Genomic DNA, 22,610 nt, shown 5'->3' with positions numbered 1-22,610 from the left:
TTCAGTACCTCACTGCAATGTCAAAGTCTCAAACTTATGGTACCATTTCTGAGCTAATGGCAGCGGGAGAGTTGTTCCCCAATGAGTTTCAAGTATATTATTATGGAGTCCTACACTCCAAGTTTGGACAGGCACTCCAGGGGATAAAAAAACGTAGGTTTTCGGGAGATGTTATGAATGGGCACTTTGATGTTCTAATTCCGTACACTTACATGCCTGATGTACACATGGAGCGCACACAAATTGAGGATAAAAGTCGGTCGCCTTAAAAGGCGGGTGAGCCTAGTAATATAATAAGGACCTAGCTAAGAGGTTAAGACTCTAATTCTACACTGTTGTATAGAGACTGCATGGAAATAAATTGCTTTCCTTTAAACTTTAAACTGTATGTGTTACATTTTTTAATGTTTTCAGTATTGGAAAGAATGCTACAGTAACTTTGTATAATAGTATAATAGTATTTGTTACAGTATGGCCCGCTGACGCACGTATGGCAGTCGAAGCGGCCCACCAATGGTAGTGAGTTTGACATGCCTGATTTAAAGAACCAAACTGCTATTTTTGATCCATCTTTGAGAAGGATCAGATATGTATGTTTGGTAACACTTTAATTTAGGTACTGTAAAAATTTGCTATTATGTAATGACCTTAACAAACAGGTCCTCATAATACTTATGAAGTATCAGTAAAGTGTGCGTTCATTTCTGCAGTGTGACAGATTAACAAAACTCCACTTTGCAGTGGTCTGAGGTGGCTTAACTGAGACGCATTTCTCTTGATATTGCATCTTTAGTGTCAGACCTGTGAATCCTTCATATTAACAAGTCATTTTACCATCATGTCAATATGCTGCAATGCACAAAGATGAATAACTTATCTGCTGATGCTTTTTAAGTGTTATGAAGACCAAAAGGAGCTTTTGTTTAGATCTTGTTACATAAGACTAAATGAGTAATAGATGCATTTTTGTAACACGTAAACTAAAGTGTTATCGTATGTTTTATTTAAAAGAATATCCTACAGTGGACTCCCACTATACGATGCTTTTTGCCTGATGTTGCAAGGAAAGTCCCCATTTAATGCAGGGGTCCCCAAGTTCAGTCCTGGGTTACCACTGTGGTTGTGGTTTTCATTCCCACTGGTTTCACAAATAAGTGGTTCAGTTTTACTTCTAAATGATATAATTGTTCAATTAGTTTCTTGAATTCAGAAATGTGTGTTAGTATATTTAAATATACTATATTTTATATTTTGCCATATCTCTAAATGTAAATTTCTGTAGCCATATTCTTTATAATTCATCTTTTTCCTGTGGCATTACTCCCTTAATTGTTTTCAAATACTGATGGTTAGTGATGAGCAGTGCAGACAAATGTGAAAATGACACTGAATACTAAAGGGAACCAGCTACCTTAGTATAAAATTCACTGGTAAGCTAATTAATACGAAAAAGGAATAAATGAGCAGAATATAAAAGAGAACAAAATCCTAAAAAGCAAGAAAACTCCTGCAGTTAAGGTGGTCCACAGGATTGAACTTGACAACCACCGAGTTAAGTTTTTATTGCTAATTAGCACAATGAAGGTGACATTGAAGTAGTGGCTCTGCTTTAGTATTCAGTGTCATTTTCACCTGTGTCTGCACTGCTCATCACTACATTTCAGTATTTCTATATGATTTAAGGAGAAAATGCCATAGAAATAAGGTAAGCTGAAGTAGAAACAGTAAAAGAAAGTTAAGTGTTTAAAAAAATGACCAAAAAACATATTTCTGAATTTCTCCTACTAGAGCCCTTTTCAAGAATTTCCAAACCTCACTCACCAAACAACAATTTCATTTTTCATAAAGCAGCTCAGTAGACTAGCGTGGCACATCTGCTGCCTCTGGGTTCATATTCAGCACCTACTGGTTGAGCGTTAAGTCTGCTTGTCCTCCCGATCTCTGTTGGTGTTTTTTGTTTCTCGTTACTCCAGTATTCCTCCTACATCCTAAAAATGTTCATGTTAGGCTGATTGTTGATTCCTAGTAATGAGCAAAACTAGTTTCGTTTTGCACCCAGTTTTGTAAAATTTCCCCTAAAATTAATTTTCCAATTTAGAAATGCAAAATCAATTAAAATAAGGTTTTTAAATTTCTTTTGGGGTGGATGGCCATTGTTCCACAGCTGAAGCTGTTGTCTCTTTCCTCAGCCGCCTTCCAAAGCTGCTGCCGACCCCAGTCTTCCACTTTCTTTCGTGTGGCTCCAAGCATTCTCATCATACAGCATCTGCCATGATACTAGCACCACCAGTTCCAGCTTTTGAGTTAGAACTCCACCTGCATACACTTCATTCAACTCCTTAAGCCAATCAATGCGAGGGTCCGTCTAAAGACTCATGGGTAGCAACACAACCAGGCCAATGGATTTTAGCAGTGGAAAAGTGACACAAAAGTGACTGGCAGGTATATGCTCTACACTACAGTAAACTTTCCCTTACTTTTGAAGATGGAGAAGTAGATTGCAGTTGAGATGAAAATAGATGAGCTAATGGCACAAATTTTGCTGGTTGTGAAACATTGTTTGTTTAGTTAATTTTTTTTTTTGCAAAGTTCTAAATTTTGTTCTAAATTCAAATTTGTGCAAATCATTTTGCTCATCTCTAGTGATACCAAATTAGTACAGTGGCTGTCTGTATGAGTAGAACAACAAAGAGTTGGGATCATGACCAAGTTTAGTTCCTGGCCCAGGAGTTGAACCCAGGACTCAGGAGCTGCACTCCCATTCCATCTATTAAGAATACTTAATTATTGAGGGTTGATGCTCTGTTCAAGTTTCTACTCTTTGCCCAGTGCTACTGGTATTGGCAATACCTACCTGTGACCTTACAATCATAAAACTCAGCTTTTTCTATAATTTGCTTGAACATTTTGATTTTGTGACTTCTCTCATCACGCTAAGTATCATAGTTCGGTTGAGGCACCAATTTATCCACGTGAATCCAAGAGAGAGACAGGCTGTAGGCCGAGGGGAGGTGGGGTGGGCCCTCAGGAGTAGGGAACCGGGCAGGGCCCTCCTCACTCACGCGTCAGCCTCCATTCAAGTCGCTCTCCCTCTTGCCACGTGTTACCTAACTTGCCTCCACTTAGCCAATGATACCTGTTTGTTCAGCAGACATTATCATCTAGAGACTGTTAAAGAGTAATGTTTGACGTTTTGAGAGAGAGATCACAGCTACGTTTGTTTTAGAAGGTACCTGCTCATTAGCAGAGATATCATGGCCAGAGCTGAACACGATCAGATACAGTGGCAACGTTTGACATTGGAGAGTACCTACTTTCCGCTTGGCCAGAGATACCTTGCCAACTTTTTACATTTTTGGCAGAGATCACAGCTACAGTCTCGCCGCTGATAGCAAAACCAAAAATACTGTATATCAAGAGGCTCTCGGAAATGAAAGCTATCAATATAAATTCTTCTCAATACAAATTATTACTTTTTTTTTTATTGATTTTTAAAGTTTGTCCTGTTTCACTACTATGCAGGCGGAGCTGCGGGGGACAGCTAACATAATAATAAAAGGAAGCATGGATGCACAGATGTTTGCACTGCTGTTCCACAGCTCCTCGGTTCAGATTTGGATTTAGGGTTTGCCTTTGTGCAGTTTGCAAATTCTGCCCATGACAGCATTATGTATTTTTTCCCCCTTGGGTAGTTTGGTTTTCCCCTCACACTCCAAAGTTGTGCCTGTTAAGTTAACTGAATTGGGCACAGTAAGTGTGAGTCAGTATACTTTGGTGCCCTGGCCAGAGATGGTTTCAGCCATATGTCTTATGGTGCTGGAATAGTTTCTGCCCTGTAATGATTCTAAACTGGATTAAAAGGTTTTGAGAAATGAATGGATAATAATGTATAGTAATATCATCAATGTCATAAGAGATCTGTAGGTGACTGGGCCTACACATAACAATGCTGCTTGCTATAGTCAGGGTGTTCACTCGTGCTGAACAAAACAGGCAAGCTTCAATACACTTACAGTTTTGTGAAACTGACTGTAAAATTTGTTTTATGGGTGATTTCCAATTGAGAAACATGAAACTCATTAAAGAGTCTTTTGGGGTTGTAAAGGGTTTTTTTGGGATGAAAAACAAAGAAATACTGCCCCCTAATGCTTTGTTCACTTTTACACGTTTATCTGTTGTCACACATGCATGCTAAAGAGCTCATAAGAAGGTAATTCCACACCAGACCAGGGGGTGGCGAGGTGCACTAATCCATTCTCTCTTTCATACTGCTGACCCGTTATGTAAAATTCCGCCCAGGCCTCCATGACGTTCCTTCCAGTCACAAGCCCGATGACGTCACTTCCGGTTCTGCTCACTTCCTCTGTCACACTTTAAAAACCCACCATCTAAACCTCACCAGTCAGTTCTGTTTTAGACTACAATCTGTACATACTTGTACACAAAATCAATCATTTTGCAGCCAGGATCAATTATACGGGAGGCTGCTCCAAACCTTTCTTGGCTCTCTTGTCTCATTTTTTGACACTGTATTCTTTTCTGAAGCTGCATAAAGAAATCCGCACCATGTGGATAAAATCAGTTCTATTTATTCCTCTCATTCGCATCACCACAGAGGAGTGCAGTATGTTGTTTAAAAATGTGACATGCTGTATTTTTTTACATACAAAGACAGACTAAAGGTCAACATTATGCACATTTGTGGTGAAGCGTGTCAGGAGTCCATAGTGATACTTTATTGCTCAGGCTTTCTGGGTGTAGGCACATTGTTGGTGGAAAGCCATGTGGCTACAGAGTGTTTGATGGGGAAATTAGCAGATTGCTAGTTCCAATGCCATTTTCCATTGACAGTTCGTGGGTCGTTAAGGTTAAGAATCCACATTTACAAGAATTCTGAAGTTGTGGAAAAGGAGGAGAAAAAAAAGAGGATAGAAATCGAGAATGAAGTAGAAAAGGAAGACAATTTTGACTGTGTTTTTAATCACAGTTTTGACTGTATTTATAGGAACTTATTTATGGATTGATTTTAACTGGCACATGCAATGGCTTTTATGGATTATTTATTTGAAGAACTGCATGCACTTTCTGTGCACACTGATTGTTTGCGAATAAAACCTTGTTGTTTGTGCCCTCATTGTCCTAGTCCATCCTTGGTTATGACTATCAAAGATCCGGGAGGTGGAAGATGCCAGGACTGCAGGCATCCAGTGAATTATTGTGCTTTCTCCGCAGGAAAAACTCACCTTATTGAATTTATGGAATTTTTGCTGCTGGAGGCGAAATGTTATTTATTTTGCAAATTTTTTTGCAAAGAGCTTGTTTCAAATTCAATTTGGTGTTAATCGGTGGTCACAAAACATCAACCTCGATGGCAGACTCCCAGACAATTTCTGGATCAAGAAATTAATATGGCTAATGCTGTGCTATGAGAATTTACGGAGTTACCACTATTTATTATTCCACCTTCATTCTGTTTCTTTACATTCCCAGTCAAAGAGTTTGAAGTGAAATACAAGGCTGTTGTCAATTTGTTGCACAATCTAGTCAAGAGACATTGAACATTACATAAGAAAACACAAAGTGGGTATCCTATTGCCTAAAATACACCACCACCAAATGTCATTTCTAGCTAAGTGGTTCATTATTTTTTATTTTCTGTATTGACTTGAGGTCAGAGGTCAGCATTACGTTACAACCTCAACAAATTTACCTTTGAATGGACCCACTTTGAGCTACCATTAGAAAGGTGGTCACATGAAATGTCCCACTGGGAAGCTCCTACATCTTATACTTTATATAGCATATAGACACAGCCTACTGGGCCTAAACAATTTCTTTACATCAGCCAGGTGAACCATGTCTGTATTTGCGCTCCACTCTACAGCCATCAGCCCAATAGGCTGTGGTATGTTCTCACGTGAGGGATTATGAATGAATAAAATTTACATTACTAATATATTTCACCTTGAAATCATGGGTAAATAAACTGACAAAATTTTTGTCACATATTTCTCCTTCAAACCTTGGTTGATTTAGATAAATCAAAAGTGCAAAAAAGACATTAGTCTACTAATGAGCCCATCGTTGGTGACTGTGCCCAGTGCTGGACTAGCACACCATGTCCTAATGTCACTAGAGTAGGCCATGGCACCCAGTAATGTGGAGGGATGGGGACAATTAGATTAAGAGACTACATAATTACAAGCTGTATGTACAGGAAATACATTTTTTCAGGAGCATATAATGAATTGCTTTTAATTTCATTACAACTATTATTATAATACACATATACTGATAATTTATGATGCACCATCAGTGACGATGACAGCATACACCCTCACCCAGCCAACTCAACCTGTGTCAAGTAGCATTTCCACTCCATGCTTCACTGTTCCTTATCCACAACTATCTAAAGGTTCTGTCAGTACCTGCTGTGATGGTTCTGAAGGTTGGTGATGTCTCTTAGGCAAACCCTGTACAGCTTGCTTCTATAGGTACACACCATGCACTTAAACTGTTCCTGCTGCATTCAGGCACCAAGTCTGCATACTCGTCTCTGTTTGTCTTTTTGATCTCCTCCACCTGCACGGCACCACCAAGAAGATTCAGACACCAATGCAATATTTGCCCTGAGAGTAGTTGCTAGAATGGTATCTGGAAATCTGAGCTGCTTTCATAGGTCCACCTTCACCTGCTAGTCTTCAGCTATTTCTAGCTGCCCGGTTGATGGTGTTGCATGTGGCCTCACCCTAGCTGTAATGAAAGTGGTGGCTCATTTGGCTGCATGGAGGTGCTTACTTTGTGTAACACTGCTGTTGATGGATTCCGCAAGCACCTACAGCCCCTGGTCATGGTAAAATAGAAGTTACCTTCACTCATGGCTTTCTGAGCTGTGCTCTTTAATAAATGTTAATTTAAAATATTGAAATATCATTAAAATCTAAGATGTTTCTTAAATGTATTTAGCGGGACTTACTTTTCTTATCAGTTATGTTGGATGATAAGAAGCCACTTTTTGAACCATCTGGGATGATGGGAAAGAACAGCCATTTAAAACCTACACTGCTTAAGTGGATTCAGCCTAAATGCATTTGGTAGGTTAGATATTGTAGTGATTTACTGGAAAAATGAACTAGGAAAATATTAATAGCACACAATCAAGATGTTCTTCATTAGACCACAGTCATTACTGCATAGCATCTATACGATGGCCACTCTAAAATGAAAGCTTACCCTCAATGAAAAGCTGTTAACATTTTGAACTACAGCAGTAATGTAAAGGAGTCCACTGGGTTAAAAGTCCTACTTCATTTCCCCTTTTTTTACAGTCATCTGAAAATTATGTCCAACAAACATGATGTTCAGGCAAAAAGAGATGGCAAGCCTGAATTATGTTTGCCTAAGCAATTCAGAGGCTGCTTTTAGTGCCGTAATAAAATCTGAGGAGAAGAATCTGGCCTACTGCAGAGTTGCGGGGAGGCTGAAGAATGACATGCTTAATTTAGAAAAATGGTATGGGGGGAGTGACGGTCAGGCTTTGTTTTATCGAATGTCAGATCAAACCTGCCCACCAGATCTTTTGGCTTTTGTGTTAGTGATGTATACATTAATAGTTCCACTGTAATTGGAACAATGGAAAGTTTTAATTTTGTTAACAGGAAGTTCTTCGTTTGTTCTTTATTTATTAATGGTATTATTAATATTTAACTAAAACACTAGTAGAAAGCATGTGTTTAAATGTTTTGGTTTGTGACTTTTTTATTAATCCTGAGACCCATAGAATAGACTACAGGCTTAAAAGTAACGGTTCTTTAATTTCACTTGAAGGATCTTTACTGGGATGTGTGGCCCCTCAAAGAAGGGGAAGGGGTCTTTGCATATTAAGCTGGTTCTTTCTGCTTTGAAAAACTTCCAAATATGTAGAAAAAAATGTAAAGCTATAATGTTTGGTAAGCTACTGAGCAGGACACTAACAGATTAAGAAAACCTGGACTTTGGCTGTATAATTATATGTACTGTAGGTAGTGTGAGTCCCCTGTGGCATCACTCTGAAGAACCACTCTGGCACCTTTATTTTTAAGAGTGTTGTCAGGTTTAGAAAATTATTGGGTGAACGAAATATTAATGGCTTTTGATGATAAAAATAATTCTGAAACATTCTGAATAAAAACATACTTTCTAGAAACGGGAATACTCCTGTAACAGTGGGAAATATGACATTCTGAGCTTTTGACTGTGATGCTTTTTTGTTATGTAGTTAGAGTGAGAAACGGGCCACATAAGGACACTTAATAAAAAAGTGTCTATTTAATGCATCTCGTGGATTTAGAAATTGCGATCAATTTAAAAATGCCGTTACCTTCATAACTCTAAGACCACGTTTAATTACTATTGCCAGACCCACTCGCGACATAGAAATGACCAATCTTCATTCCCATTGAAAACACCAGCTTGCATTAAGACTTGGTTCAGAATATTTCAATGCCACGTTTACTTTATCTGTCAACTAACATATTTTAATATATATATACGTGTGTAAGATGTGTTCAGTTTTAAATAATTACGTTTCGATGGTAAATGATTAGTCAGTTAGTCAAAGCTTTTAAACATACGTTTGGAACTCAACAATATCCTGGGCAGATCATTTTCTGAAAATTGTGCCATAGGCTGTGCGAGCAGCAGGAGTTCGAAAGATTTGATTTCTTAATATTCCCGGCATGGGACTTGTCTGTATTGCCTGTAGCGATGTCTCTGACAGCTCGAGCAGCCGCCTGCAGACCGACCGACGACTCAGGGTGGGGATCGCCCACTGCATATCGATGACCCTTTATCCCATTCTTCGGCACGCCTCTATTTCAGGTAGACTGTTTACAGCGCTTTTCTATGGCTTTAGGGAAGGATTTTAATTTACTTATAATTTTCACACATTAATCCAGTGTCTTACTTTTAGTACAGATCAGTGAAATAATTAAGTTATACGTTTTCCGAAATAGCGTCATCCATTGTTACAGTCCTGGAGACCAATAAATGTGAGATGGTACGGTCTTCTTTTATGCCTTTGTTTCCCCCCTGAAATAAGCGACATTTTTAGTTAGTTAAGAGACATTTTTAGTTAGTTCTTATTTGAACCGCCGTGCAAACCTCACCTGTCTGTTTCACATCATATAACATTTCTCTACACCACGTGATCCAATCCAAGGTGTTGTGGGCGGAGCCTATGCGGGCGCTAAACACTAGGCTGCGTGTGGCCGCAGACGGGTGCCAGTCCATCTTACGGCCCACTCTCACTCGCAGTTTAATCACGATCTGTGGAGATGTGGGATATAAAAAACGTAGTAACCGCTGGAAAACTCAGTCACACACGTGCAATATACTGTACAAACACCACAGGTGCGCGATTTGAACCCAGCATGTTGGATCTATGAGACAAAAAGGCTACCCACAACTGTGCCAGCCCGCCTCTACAATCCAGCATAATATGAAATGAAAATCTGATGGGGTCAAGTTTGCTTTTATTTATTTTAACATTATTTAATCCTCTAAAAGCCATTAATCTGTGGCATAGCATATTTTTATATTCTGATTGTTCAGGGTCGCGGTGCCCAACCAGGCAACATCGTTGGCAAATTAGAATGGATAGGAAATTTATTCTTCTTGTCTTTTTAAGCTTATGCTTTATTTTAAAAGGTAAAGTTAACCATCTGTTCATTTAGCAAACTCATTGATCACGGTTTGGTGGGTCGCAGAGCATGGCAGGATCAGCCCGGGTCACTGCAGGTCATTCTCACGCAGTCTGTATGTTTTTATCCTCTGTGAAGTAATGGTGGCGTCAGAATCACCTAGTTCTCTTTATTTTCACTTTAATTCGGTTTCCTCCCACATCTGACATACTTGTGTATTTATTTGGTAGGCGACTCGAAATCGACCCAAGCTGTCTGGTCCTGATGCTGCCGGGATAATCTGCAGCCTCCAAGAGATACATTCCACTAAAATTGGTACCAGAAAAGGAATCGACACGATAAATATCTCCAGTTGTGCATCACGTCTTCAGTTCCAGCAGAAAACGAATGGTTTGTGCATCAAGCGTTACACAGAGAAGGTATTGTAAGCTGCCCAAACGAGACTATTCTAAAATGTAAGAAGTTCTCCAAATACGGAAAGGATTCATTTAGTGTTCAGCAGAGGGTCGTATAAGAAAGCCCTTCGAACAGAAGAGCAATTCCCCACTGAGACTTTACAAACTTGACATTTAAACCTCTAAACACCTGGCATCAAAATCTCGGTTTAGAATGTGAAATGAACATATTAGCCTTTTAAAAGAAACCATCTAATCTAATAAATATGTTTCAAAATAAAACAACTTTCTTTTGCAGAAAGAACAATGTAAAATATATTTGTTATAACTGTTCTCCTTCGTTTTAAATGTGTGACACTCTTAGTGGCTCTGTAAACAAATAAGAAAACTGTTGTGGTTTAACTTGGTTTTGAATCAAATTAGTATTATTTTGGCATCTTCCTTATTTGGGATTTATGTGTGGTTGAGAAGAAATTGAAATCATTATTTATTCGATTTTTCCCATCATTAGTGGTTTAAATCTCAACATATCTGAAAGTCATATTGAACATATATATCTAATCACAGCATTTGCTCATATTTTACATTGTTTTCCTAAACTGAAATATTTGCTAGCAACAGAAGTTTCTTCCACACCAGTTTTCCCAGTTTGTTGTTAAGTCTACCATAACATTACCAATGCCACGTCGTAAACCACCAATTCTTACCTCTCCTAGTCTGTCGTATCTTAGGGCTCAACATACTCTCAGTCCAGGGCGGCTTCCACTCAGCTTTTTAGCATCCCGATTCAGATCCACTTTCCTGGGAGCATCGCATCATCATCATCATCATCACCGTCGTCGTAGTCGCGACGCTGGATGTATTGGACCAGCGCTGGAAAAGCTTCGCCGGCTGAGAGCACCGGCCGGTCTGCGGACCACTCCCACTGTCAGCCCAGGAATGATGTCGCGCTGTCGTCCGCTGGCTAATACATTATTTACCAAGCTCGGAATTAATTCCACTCCAAAGTAACCATTAAGTGCCTGAGTGATTACTGTCAATAATTCAATAGGGCAGCAACACAAGCAATGCGTCCGTTTTCCTTTTTGCGTCTCTTAATTGGCCACGTTCCACAACCACAGATGATCTCTATACGGAGATTAGCGCACCGTGTTAACGTTCAAGTAAAAACCGTCTGTTCATCCTTTCGCGTTTCTTTTCCTTTCTTCGAGAATAAAGGCTTCCGGCGTGGCAGCAATCAAATCAGTGATCTGCAGTTCTGTGTAGAGCTTTTTTTTACAAGGGAGGGCGTAGCAATGACATTACGCACCGAGCAGGCAGAGCGCGTGGAGCAATAAAACGACAAATGTGAGGATGGGCCCTTTTTGGATGTCACTTGCAGAAAAGAAGAGCGGACGCGATTTTCGGCACTTTAGAGGTTAAAAAACAAATCTGAACTTCGACTTTGTTAACGTGGATTAAATCAGGGAGCATGACTACTGACACACACTTCACTCTCGGAAAAGATGCATCATATTACAGTAACCGTTTAAAAACATGCAGACTTGTAAATGAGATAAAAGGAAAGCTTAATCCGTAAGTTTATGGCGTGTGCTTGCTCACATATCTGACCCATATTTGGATTTAAACTAATTTGAAAAAACAAGTGAGCGGTTTTAAACCATCTGGGCTTTCAAGCCATGTCAGCCTTTTTCAACAGTTGCTCTCTGATTTTTCACCTACTGATACTGCCCTATCATACGTTAAAGAAATTCACATCAGTCAAAAGATGACTAGAGGGCTTCAGCGATTGACGAGGACCAAATGGAACAACCAGCCGAGACAAAGAAGATGCATCACTGTCACCTTTTTTTTTCGTTGTCAGAGAGGCACACATACACATCAAACACTGTTATATCTATCATTTCATCCATTTTCAGGTGGGCGTAGTCCAGTTGTAGCTCACAATAGAGTAGGGCTGCAACCAGTGCTGGACGGGGTGTCAGTCCTTCAAAAGGCAAACTCGCTTACATTTCCACACTCATTCACATTTAAAGTCACCAATTAACCTAACACACAGTTTTAGAGGATGTGCCTGGAATACCTGGAGAAAATCCAGGGAACAAAACAGGGAGAATGGGCAAATTCCAGACAGGCAGTGACCAGGCAGGGATTCTATTCCATTGTCCACAGTCTTAAAAATAAAGGTGCCAGAGTGGTTCTTCAGAGCAGTGCCACAGGGCAACCAAGACCCATCCACATGAAGGATCCTATTTATTTAGATTAGTAAGAGACTCCCTGCAGTAAATTACCATGAATAGATGGTAACAGATTTGTGAAATACCAGTAGCTTGTGATTTTAAAAGGACTCTGGCTGCATATAATAACACAGGCTAAGTCCTGGTTTTCTTACTCTTTTAGTGTGCTGTTAGGTACCATATATTAACTATTTCAGTTTTTTTTCTACATATTAGGAAGTTTTTCAAAGCACAAAGATCCAACTTCATACACAAAGAACCCATCCAAAAATGAAATGGTGCTTCTTCACGCAGTAGTTCTACGAGGAACCATACAACCCACTAAAGCACCATTATTTTTAAGAGTGTAGGAGCTGTGGGGCAGCACTAAGCACAGCACTACCATTGCCACCTAGAATAGTAATTCTAAAAGAAACACCTCAAATATTAGTAATAAGCATGCATTTCCTAAACTCATTTTTGCCAATGCAAGTCAGGTGTAGTTCAAGGTTATCTCAGAAGAAATGGGCCTGAGGAAGGATGGGTGGGTTGCTAGTTTATCACAGGGCTCATCCACACACAGCAATACTGCCTGTTCCAGGACTGTTTTACAATCACCACTTCACCTTACGTACATTTTTGATTATGTGGGAGGCAAGCAAAGAAGTGTAGAAATCCCACACCCACACATGGGAACAATCAAATCTCCACTGTGAAAGGTGATAAGGCCTGGGATCAAATCCATTTAAAAATCACATCCTGCACACTCAGTCTGTAAATCACAACAGCTTTGTTTGTCACTTACTGAGGACAAAGTAAAACTGAATCAAATACAATGCGGTTTATGGAATTAGAACGATGGATGCCCTCAGGATACCTTCGTCTAGCCAAGCAGCAGGCAAAACCAGGGAGGAGATCAAGGACACACTGGAGGCCTGGCTCGGCTCTCATAGCCCGGGATCAACAAGAAATAAACCACTTGTGGTGGGTGACAGCATAGACTGGGCTGTCCAACTCAGCATGTTGTCATCAGGGCCCTCTACAGGACAAGAAAATGATGAACAAAGTAAAAAATAATACAATTTTCAAGCAGTTTATTATTTGACAGGGTTTTAGCAGGCTTAATTCTAGTAACCTTGGTCCATGTAAAATGAAAACATTTTGGGTTTCAGGGGTGACACAGTGGTTGGTGTAAATTCAGCATGTTGGAGCTGTGGTAACTTGATGTGTCAGTATTGGTGGGGTTAAAAAGCTCCAGCCCCCTTTAAAACCTTTAAAAGAATGATCAAAAACAAGAACATTTGTTTGAACTTGGACAGACGACATTGATGGGGAGTCATTCAGGCATCAAGTGCTGAAGGTGTTGCTATGTGAACATGTGGATATAATTATATACAATAGCTTGTGACAGCTTCCTGTTTTGTTAAACCTGCTGGAATATTTGAATAAGAAGCTCAAAAAAGAGCAGTTCTATCGGAGCTAATTATATCCAGAAGCAGAGCTTCAAAAATAGTAGAACTGGGTGTAAAACGACAAAAACAGGAAGAAGACCTGTGCTTGCCTGCCCTCTGCACCACCTATGGCCGGTGGCTTTGTAGGATCAGGGCTTACTAAAAATGAGGGCTGTCTCCTAAAAATGAAAAAGCCTGACAAGTAGAAATGCACGTCCTCTTTAGTCCTGGGGCACAGCTTGTTAGGTTATTTAGTAGTGGTAGTCATTTTGTTAGATGTATTGACTACAATAAAATTCTGAGTTGGATGTCCTGCTATCATATCACATGTCAGCACTCTCCAACCCATGACAAACACGAATATTGAAAAGTAGTACATGCATATTCGCTCTTCACCTGAAAACATAATTCTCTGTATCTCAGACATTTTCTGGAAGATTACAAAATGAAATGCAGTGATTCAATATTGTAAATCTCCCTATCTTCTGGTGTTAGTGTGTTAAGAGTGAAAATGAATAAAGACCTTCTGTGGACATGTCTGGTGTGACGTTATGCCTTAATGCTCACTATAAGCCAGGTGAATTCACCAAACCTGGCCTTTCAGACACTAACACTACGCATATTAAAGCCCGCACCTTTAAAAAACTGCCATGATTATTGTATAAAAAGCAATGTGCCAAAATAATATGCTGGTAGTTTTTGAATTCCACTACATCATCACTCTCATTAGATTCTCCAAGTGTTTCTCTGTATTGTCTCTAATTTAAACTCCAATATGCGTCTATGCTTAAACATCTATGCGTGTCCTCCATAGATCAATTAATTCAATATGGACCTCTCTTGACCCATATCAGAGTCCCGGAGCAGAAGATTAACTAAGCAGCATCAGGCACAAACCCTTGGAAACATGTCTAGTTTATTGTGCAGTCACTCAAACACACCCACAGGCCAATGAATGTAACACGCACAAATTTCCTTTGGGATGCAGAAGGAACATCTGAGTACCCTGAGAAAAGCTCATGTAGAAACATGGGAGTGAAAAGCAAGCAGTGACTGGGCTGCGATGGAGCTCAGGAGTCCTGAGGCAGTCATGCTATTCAATGTATAAGAAAATATAAGATTACATACAGTAGATATGAGGCCAGTTTAGAGTAACCAATTCATGCACCAGGTTATGTACATCTTATTTTATGAATATGGAAAACTGTGAATCTTTGTGAAAATAATCAGTGATAAAGATTGTATGGATGATTCTGTTCATCTGCTGCCACATAAGATCAAAGACGGTGACACAATTAACAGTCCTAGTAAGCAGACTAAATGTCGTGAAATAAATCAGTCCTGAAAGCATAGGTACAAAATACTTTCAAAAGTTGCCCAATAGTGTGGGATAAAACACCGTCACAAACCCCAACTAGAAACCCAAAGGGTCAAGACAAATCTTTCTTATATAAAAAGGTTTATTTTCAAAAGGCTCTGAAATTCACAAAGCTCCATTGAGGATATAGATTTGCCTGAATAGGCAAGGTGATTCACGGCAAACAAAATCCAAATACAATAGCCAAAAGTTCTGGTCATAAAATGGAGCAGAGATTCAAAAATATCAATAAACACTGCCCCAATACGAAATCCAGAGGCGAGATCGAAAACAAAAATGCACAAGAAAACACTCCACTCCCAGCACATTCAATGAACCACCAGAAACTATGGGAGGCCCTCCCTTAAATAGGGTGGAGGGCTGTTCCTGGCGGTGATGAGCAGGTGGCTCCACCCCTTGTGGGATCATCCACAAAGCACAAAGGACATTACTAAGGCCCTTCCCCTTTTCCATCATACACACAGAAAAACGTACATAATAAATACAATAAACATTAATACAAATAACTGAAATAAAATTAGAGAAGACAGACCAAAGACATGATTTTGAACCCCAGCCAGGATTAAATGTTGACTGAAGCGTGACACTAAAACCTGGTGTGTTTCCATAGGGTTCACTTTGTTGCACTTTATCAGTGATCAGTAGCGCATAGGGGGAAGGAGATGGTGTCCAGACATAGCAAGTGCAGCATGGAGCAGCAGAGATCCTATATTAATAGTAAGAGGGCTCCCTTAAATTTATACCAAAATTGACAATTTATATCAAGTAGCTGAAAAATCTTAAGGTTTTGTGTTTATCATAGAAATAATGTCCAGGGTTCACCTGTTCAACTGATTAGGTAGTGTCAGTGGGTCATCTTCAGGGCTCATCAGAGATAAATATTGCCACACCTGGCCAAGAGGGAGTGCAGTTGCTGACTGTCTTGTCTCTTTTCCCACCCACAGCTCTGAAAAGATGCCCAATGAGGTGAACTGACTCCTCCCCCTATGAGTCCAAGGACTGTAAGAGCGAGGAGCTCCCAGAAGGAGGTGTCTCATTTAGGTATAAGCAACATACTGGACACAGTCCTAACTGATTGGCTCCTTAATTGAAATGACAGAGACTGGCTCGCAAAGTGCACTTTGACCACTAGATGGCCACAAGTCATTTGGAGAACTGTTTGACAACAAGAGTGATTCTGGGAATTCTATAAACCCAATATGGTTGCTGACCTTTGGACAGGAAATGATAACAAGTGTTGTTTGGTAGGTGAAGACACATGTGAAGAAAGAGAAGGGTGTGAAATATGCGATTGTAATGTTGCGTTCATGTGCTATTGCATATATAGTAGCATATGCATTTCTAAGTTGGAAATCCAACTTAAATGCCCTATGAACTTGAAGCTACAGTTGGGACAATTTGATGAAAACAAAGCTACCTGAGTTCTCCAAGTTGTGAAGTACTGCTGACCTTTCATCTTAGTCAATTGTATAAAATCAAAAACACAACATGGTCAGCCAGAAATTGTATTTTTTGGTTGAAATGTATTTGTGAGATACACACATAATACATTTATTTTGTTCTTTATTTCCACAAAAAATACTGATTATCTTTAATTGCCTAGTTTTTTTTTTGCAGAGCAAGCAACACATGAAAAGCTATCCTGGCTTTCTCTGAAAATTCCAATGGGAAAGCCACATGAACGCACTGGACTGGAAAGGTGAGAATGTCACAACTCATAACTCCGAATAGTCAGATATCACATGAACCCAGCATAAGTCTGGGGAAAGGAGTAGGAGAGATCCATATACATTCTTTTATTTGTCATTTTACGTTCTTCTGTTAACCCTGCCATTTACTATATTTATTGGTCTTCAAGGTACCAATGGACATCTACTGCATGCAGGATTCAAACCCATAAGACTTGATCAGTGAGACAGCATTGTTAAACACTGGACTGCTCTGATTTGTAAACCTTAAAATGTACAAAAGGGATGAGGAAAATGAATTCCAAGGAGGGCAAGCAAGCCAGCTACTCAACACAGCTACTCTTCCGACTCGATGCAATTGCTTTGGGGAGTTTTTATTTTATTCCTTTCAGCAAAATAATGGTTCTTGCAGTAAAATGTTATAAGCTCTGCTTTGCTTTTGGGAATTTAGAAAATGCACCACTTTGCTTACCATATACTGTAATAAGCCACATAATGCACTCTAGCATATGCAGAATTTCATTTTGAAGATAAATGAGACAAGTGTAAAAAAACCAAGAGAGAAATCCAGTCTACATTTGTCCTGACTGCTGCCCTGAATGAAGACATTTATTTATGACTTGCCTCCATAAATGATGCATCGTAGCTGTGTATTCTTCACATGTAATTAACCCAAGGATCCTTCACAGCTCTCCATTCACAGCGGGATTTAAAAGCATGCTCTGAGCTCATCAGGAAACAGGACAGTCTGCCAGTTCCATGGCGAGTGCATCACGCTCTCTGAGGAAATGTTGAATTATTAACTACAAATGGCTGCCAACTTCATAGCTGGCTTCATGAGGTCAACAGCATGAAGCTTTAAGCATCCTTGCTGGGTATAAAACTCTTAATTTCATACGGGCATTAATAGGAAAGCCTTATAGAGTCCTGATTTTTAAGGAAACAAGAGCTTAGGTTCAATTAGGTCATTCAAATATAAATTCTGTGCCTCTTTCCAACTACTCTTACATACTGCACGTCTGGCCCGATTACATTAAGGCAGGTAGCAACCAGACAGGAAAAGGGCTTTATAAAAGTATAAAAGTATAAGGGGAACAAAACCAGCTTAATGGCAACAGCACAGTCTCATAGTCTGTTATAGGTCAATCTTAAAGATGATTATGTTATTTATTGGCCCCTGCTGGATACTAAAAAGGAAAAGCAACCTGGGGAACTCTGTCCTTTAAAATGTTACATGGAGAAGCATCTGATGTGCCAAAGAGAGAACTACAGAAATACAACACTCACTTCCTTGGAAGGGCAATCAGTATAATTAAAGACCTCAGCCATCCTGCACATTCCTGTTAGTCACTCCTCCCTTCCAGGAAATTGGAAAAGGCCATTGGCACTTGCACCAGTAGATTCAGGGATCTTAAGGTAGTTGAACAGTCCATTACAGGAGTAAACATATAAGACCAGGTAAAACAACTGGCATATATATATATATATATATATATATATATATATATATATAGTCATGCACATGCAATTAGGAGACAGTTTGTGGGCTTGAAAATAAATGTTTCTCAGCTGAGCTAAGGGGTGGTGCTGTCCAGATAAATACTGTCTCCTCTTTTACCTCTGTAGACCCTCAACAGAATCTGCCTCCTAATAACAATACTTCCACCTACCAAGATCCCAGCTCCTGATGACATAATTCCTGTATACAACATATATATCCACCATTTTGCTTAACTATGTCAGCTCTGTTTTAAAATCGTTGTCTATAAAGATGTCATTCTTATTTTGCAAATTTTCAAGTATACAGGGTATAAATTCTCCACACCTATATATACATATATATATATAAGTCAGGTACTAGATTAGATCAGATAAACTTTATCAATCCAGAGGTGAAATTCAGATGCATACAGCAGCAGAAACATAAAAAAACTAAACTCACAGGACAGACAATTACTCAATAGTTAAAAATATAAAATTAAATAAATAAATTTCAAAATGAACCTAAAGAGTACCTCAGGAAGGAAGCACTAAACTAAAAGACAGCAGTAGGCAGAAAAGATCCCCAGAGGAACTTCTTATCACACCATAGTACAAACAGCCTGTGGCTAAAAGTGCTCCAAAAGAGCACCTCCTGGAGGGAGGTGTGTGTATATATATATATATATATATATATATATATATATACTAGGGGGCTCTTCCCCCTGCCCGCTTCGCTCGCCCAGCCCCGGGTTTGGTTTACCGGATATACAATTTATCTAGATTGTTATTTTCATGGGAAATGTTACATATGCATAATTTTCACTTTTACTTTAAAACTTAAGTAAAAACAATATTTGGAATTAACTTTTCTTCAAGATCGCATTGAATTTTGATTCCGTGTTTGGACTTACATCTTGACAACGCAACGTATAACTGCCTGTGAGTGAATATCGTTTCTTTCTCTCTAATAAATAAAATTACTTGTTTGAATGTTTGTCCATGCTCTTTCTTCTTTGCTTTGTCCTTGATGTGTCATCTAGAATGTATAAAATTATTGTCCTGATAAAATTTATAAGAGCTGAGTGCACAGTAAGTGTGTCTATCAAAAGCATTCACACAACTGAGGTTAGATGACCATGGTCTTGTTGGAAAATAGTTGAAAGTAGGGCATGACTTGAAAGAATCTCATGTTAAAAGTCTCCGTCTCATGGAACTTCATACCGCAACAACATTTTTGGAATCTTTTCAGTCTCACTTGCAACACGAATTAAACGATCTACAAGTCTCCAACTTAAAGTTTAAATCTGAACAATATATTCAATCTCTTTTCGCTGTTCCGTTATTTCACTGAGTAATAATTTCCGTTTGTTTGCGCTAATGCGAACTCTACTATCCTTTTTTTTGAGACTTTCAAATTTTCATATTTCCATTATCTTTAACCTGCTCTGCAGGTGTACCGCGCCAACATTTTTTAATTGTTTACGACATTCTACTTTGTCATCTATTCTTTTTCCTTTATTTCCAACCCCCGGGCATGGTTAAATCTGTTTCTCGCGAAACGTATAAGTGTTTCTCTGAGAAATTCACATCTCATCTCCTTCCAAGATTTTTTTTTTATTATATATATATATATATATATTAGGGTTGGGGTTAAAAAAATAATTAATTGCATAAACTTATGTAATTAATCATGATTAATCGCATCTAACATTAAAATGTGTAATTTTAAAATTAATACATAAATAATGAAGTAAATACACACTGAATCACAAAATGAATGTGGAATCAACACAAAGGAATTTTAAAAAAATCAATGGCATAGTTTAAACTTAAACAGTGACCTTAAACCAGAACTTTTAACAAAAAACTACTTGAGCAAGTACAACCTGAATGTGAATGCCTTCCTAAAAGGCAAGTTGAAAAGAAGGCAATAAGAAAACAAGGCCAATGTATTACTCTCAAATTGGCATAGCTTAAAAAACACAGGCGTGTCAAAGTAAAAAATGAACAAAACGATTGTTGACTTTGAATACACTGCTAAAGACTGATTTAATTGAAAGAATATGCATCTCTTAAAGGGACATACATTACACACACACACACACACGCACACACACACACACACACACACATATATATATATGTATACACACACTGTTGTGCTCATAAGTTTACATACCCTGGAAGAATGTGTGAAATATTGGCCATTGTTTGGTAAATATAAGTAATCATGCAAAAATCTTTCCTTTTAAGTAGGGAGAGTACTCAAGTGAAGCAATTTATTATCGCATAATTGTTTGTGCCCTTTTAAAATGATAATGATAATTGAAATCACCCAAAAAAGCCTGATCCAAATTTTACATACCCTTGAATTTTGGGGCTTATAATATACACACAAGTTGACACACATAGGTTCAAATTAAGGGTAATTAAGGGATATTGTCCGCACCTATAACCTCTTTGATTGTAATAAGTGTCTGTGTATAAATAATACATTTAAGTTCATACAGAGCTGCACTGACTTTACTGGATACCTAGCCATGGGGAAATCAGATGAACTGTCAAAGGATCTGTGAGAAAAGGGTGTTGATTTGTATAAAATCAGTAAAAGGATATGAAAAGATTTCCAGAGATTTGAAAATGCCTGTCAGTTGTGTTCAAACTCAGATTAAAAAGTGAAAAGTTAGGGTTCTGTTGTTACCAAGCCACGGTCGGATAGACCAACCAAGATTTCAGCCACAACTGCCTGGATCATTTGTTGACATGCCAAAAGAAACCCATAAGCCATATATAGATATAGTTGGCCCTTATAATTCGCAGATCATCCTATTCATAGGTTTGTCATAATTAAATAGAAATTCTCCCAAAATATCAAAAATAATTATTTTGCTAGTTTAGTGACCCTACTGCCAAAAGCCACAAACAATGCGAGCAGGTTAGAAAATGTTAAAAAAGGTAAAAAAAGTCTAGTATAGTCTAGGTCATAAATTCATAAAAAATATATGCAATATTAATCACTGTTATCATTTATTACAATAAATATACAGACACTTATTATAATACGTTACATTTTGTAAAAAGTTACAGTTTACTAAAGACCAGTGAACCTGAACAACCTCTCGCTGTATCACCAGCTTTGCTTTTTCTGTCCCACATCTCCCAGAGCTTCTCTAGCCCTCCATCCTGTTCTCCCCAAACTGTTCAGCAGTCCAGTGGTGCCCAACTCATTCTCTGCCGTCTACCTTTCCATTGATTTGACATTTGCCTTCTCTCTGTTTCCTTTCTTTGTTCTATTCTCTGTCTCTGGGTGGTGGTATGAAGCTGCCTCAGCCTCGTAAGTTGATCTTGGAGTTGGCAGTGGAGTCAGTGGCAAGGTATTGACTGGTGTAAGGTGGCAAGGCCAGTTTGTGCAGATGAGTGTGATGGGAAGACAGGAGGCAAGAGGGGAACACTGTGGTTTACTAGGGGGAAAATGGATCATTAGACTGGTGCTACCTCATTTATAGGCAGAGCCAGTGAATTATTTATTTTTTATCTCCTCTTTTTTATATTTTTTTGTTGTTCTATAATACAGTTACCTTCCATTGTAACAAAACACCTGATTCATTTTTGTATTGGCCAGCCTCCTTGGGTTTATCTTCAGGCATTTATGTTCTAAAAGTAAGCTCTTCTACTGACCTGCTATTAACCAAGGGCCCTTACTGGATTCATGGGGGTGGGAAAGGGGGGCATCACTGGAGGGGTGTCTGTGTATAAAATACATGTCCACTTTCATATACTGTAGAAATAGCCGGTGGGGGTGAAGGGATCAATACCATTGAGCTTGTACTTCATTCTGTAGAGGTAATGATACAGCCACTATCCCTCATAAATCACTGAAAGGAGCTTCTCTCTCAGTCAGTCCCACATCTGGCTATGACACAATCAGCAATGTAGACCTGTGAACTCCAATGAAGAGTAAAACACGCTATTACTTAGATCAAACAATCAACCAGAGGGACACCTCCTGTGGGGATTGGAGGTGATGTGTGCAGTAATGTGTGCTGTTCTGGCTGGCATTGCTGTTTCTTCAAATGAGCAGCTAACTATATATTTTAGCTTTTAGTTTGACAGCCTGAGCCCTGAAAGAAAGTTGGTACAAAATACAGGGATTCTACCAATAGGCAGTAAAAAATTGAATGATTGGGTGTTGGAGGGTATAAAGATGACTGAAAGATTATGGTACACCTGAAGCTTATCCATAGACGATTTGAGATACAGCAATGAAGAATTTATAGTCATGAGCGCAAGGGTTCATGTTATCAGACTGGATCGCCCTGT

The 22,610-nt window shown here is 38.9% G+C and overlaps 1 protein-coding gene across 1 annotated transcript in view; it reads right to left on the bottom strand.

The window, feature by feature from the left end:
* The window catches only part of LOC114647101 (rho GTPase-activating protein 22-like), a 245,640-nt gene extending 234,326 nt beyond the window's left edge, over positions 1–11,314 (bottom strand). The window contains exon 1 of the mRNA XM_028795627.2: positions 10,783–11,314. Coding sequence (XP_028651460.1) covers positions 10,783–10,816 — 34 coding nt within the window. The 5' untranslated portion in view covers positions 10,817–11,314. The remainder of the gene's footprint in view (positions 1–10,782) is intronic.
* Positions 11,315–22,610: the final 11,296 nt, after the last annotated feature.

Source organism: Erpetoichthys calabaricus, chromosome 2 (genome assembly GCF_900747795.2).
Source record: "Erpetoichthys calabaricus chromosome 2, fErpCal1.3, whole genome shotgun sequence".
Lineage (NCBI taxonomy): Eukaryota > Metazoa > Chordata > Cladistia > Polypteriformes > Polypteridae > Erpetoichthys > Erpetoichthys calabaricus.
The sequence above is the reverse complement of the archived record's forward strand: the minus strand, read 5'-3'. Positions and strand labels throughout refer to the sequence as shown.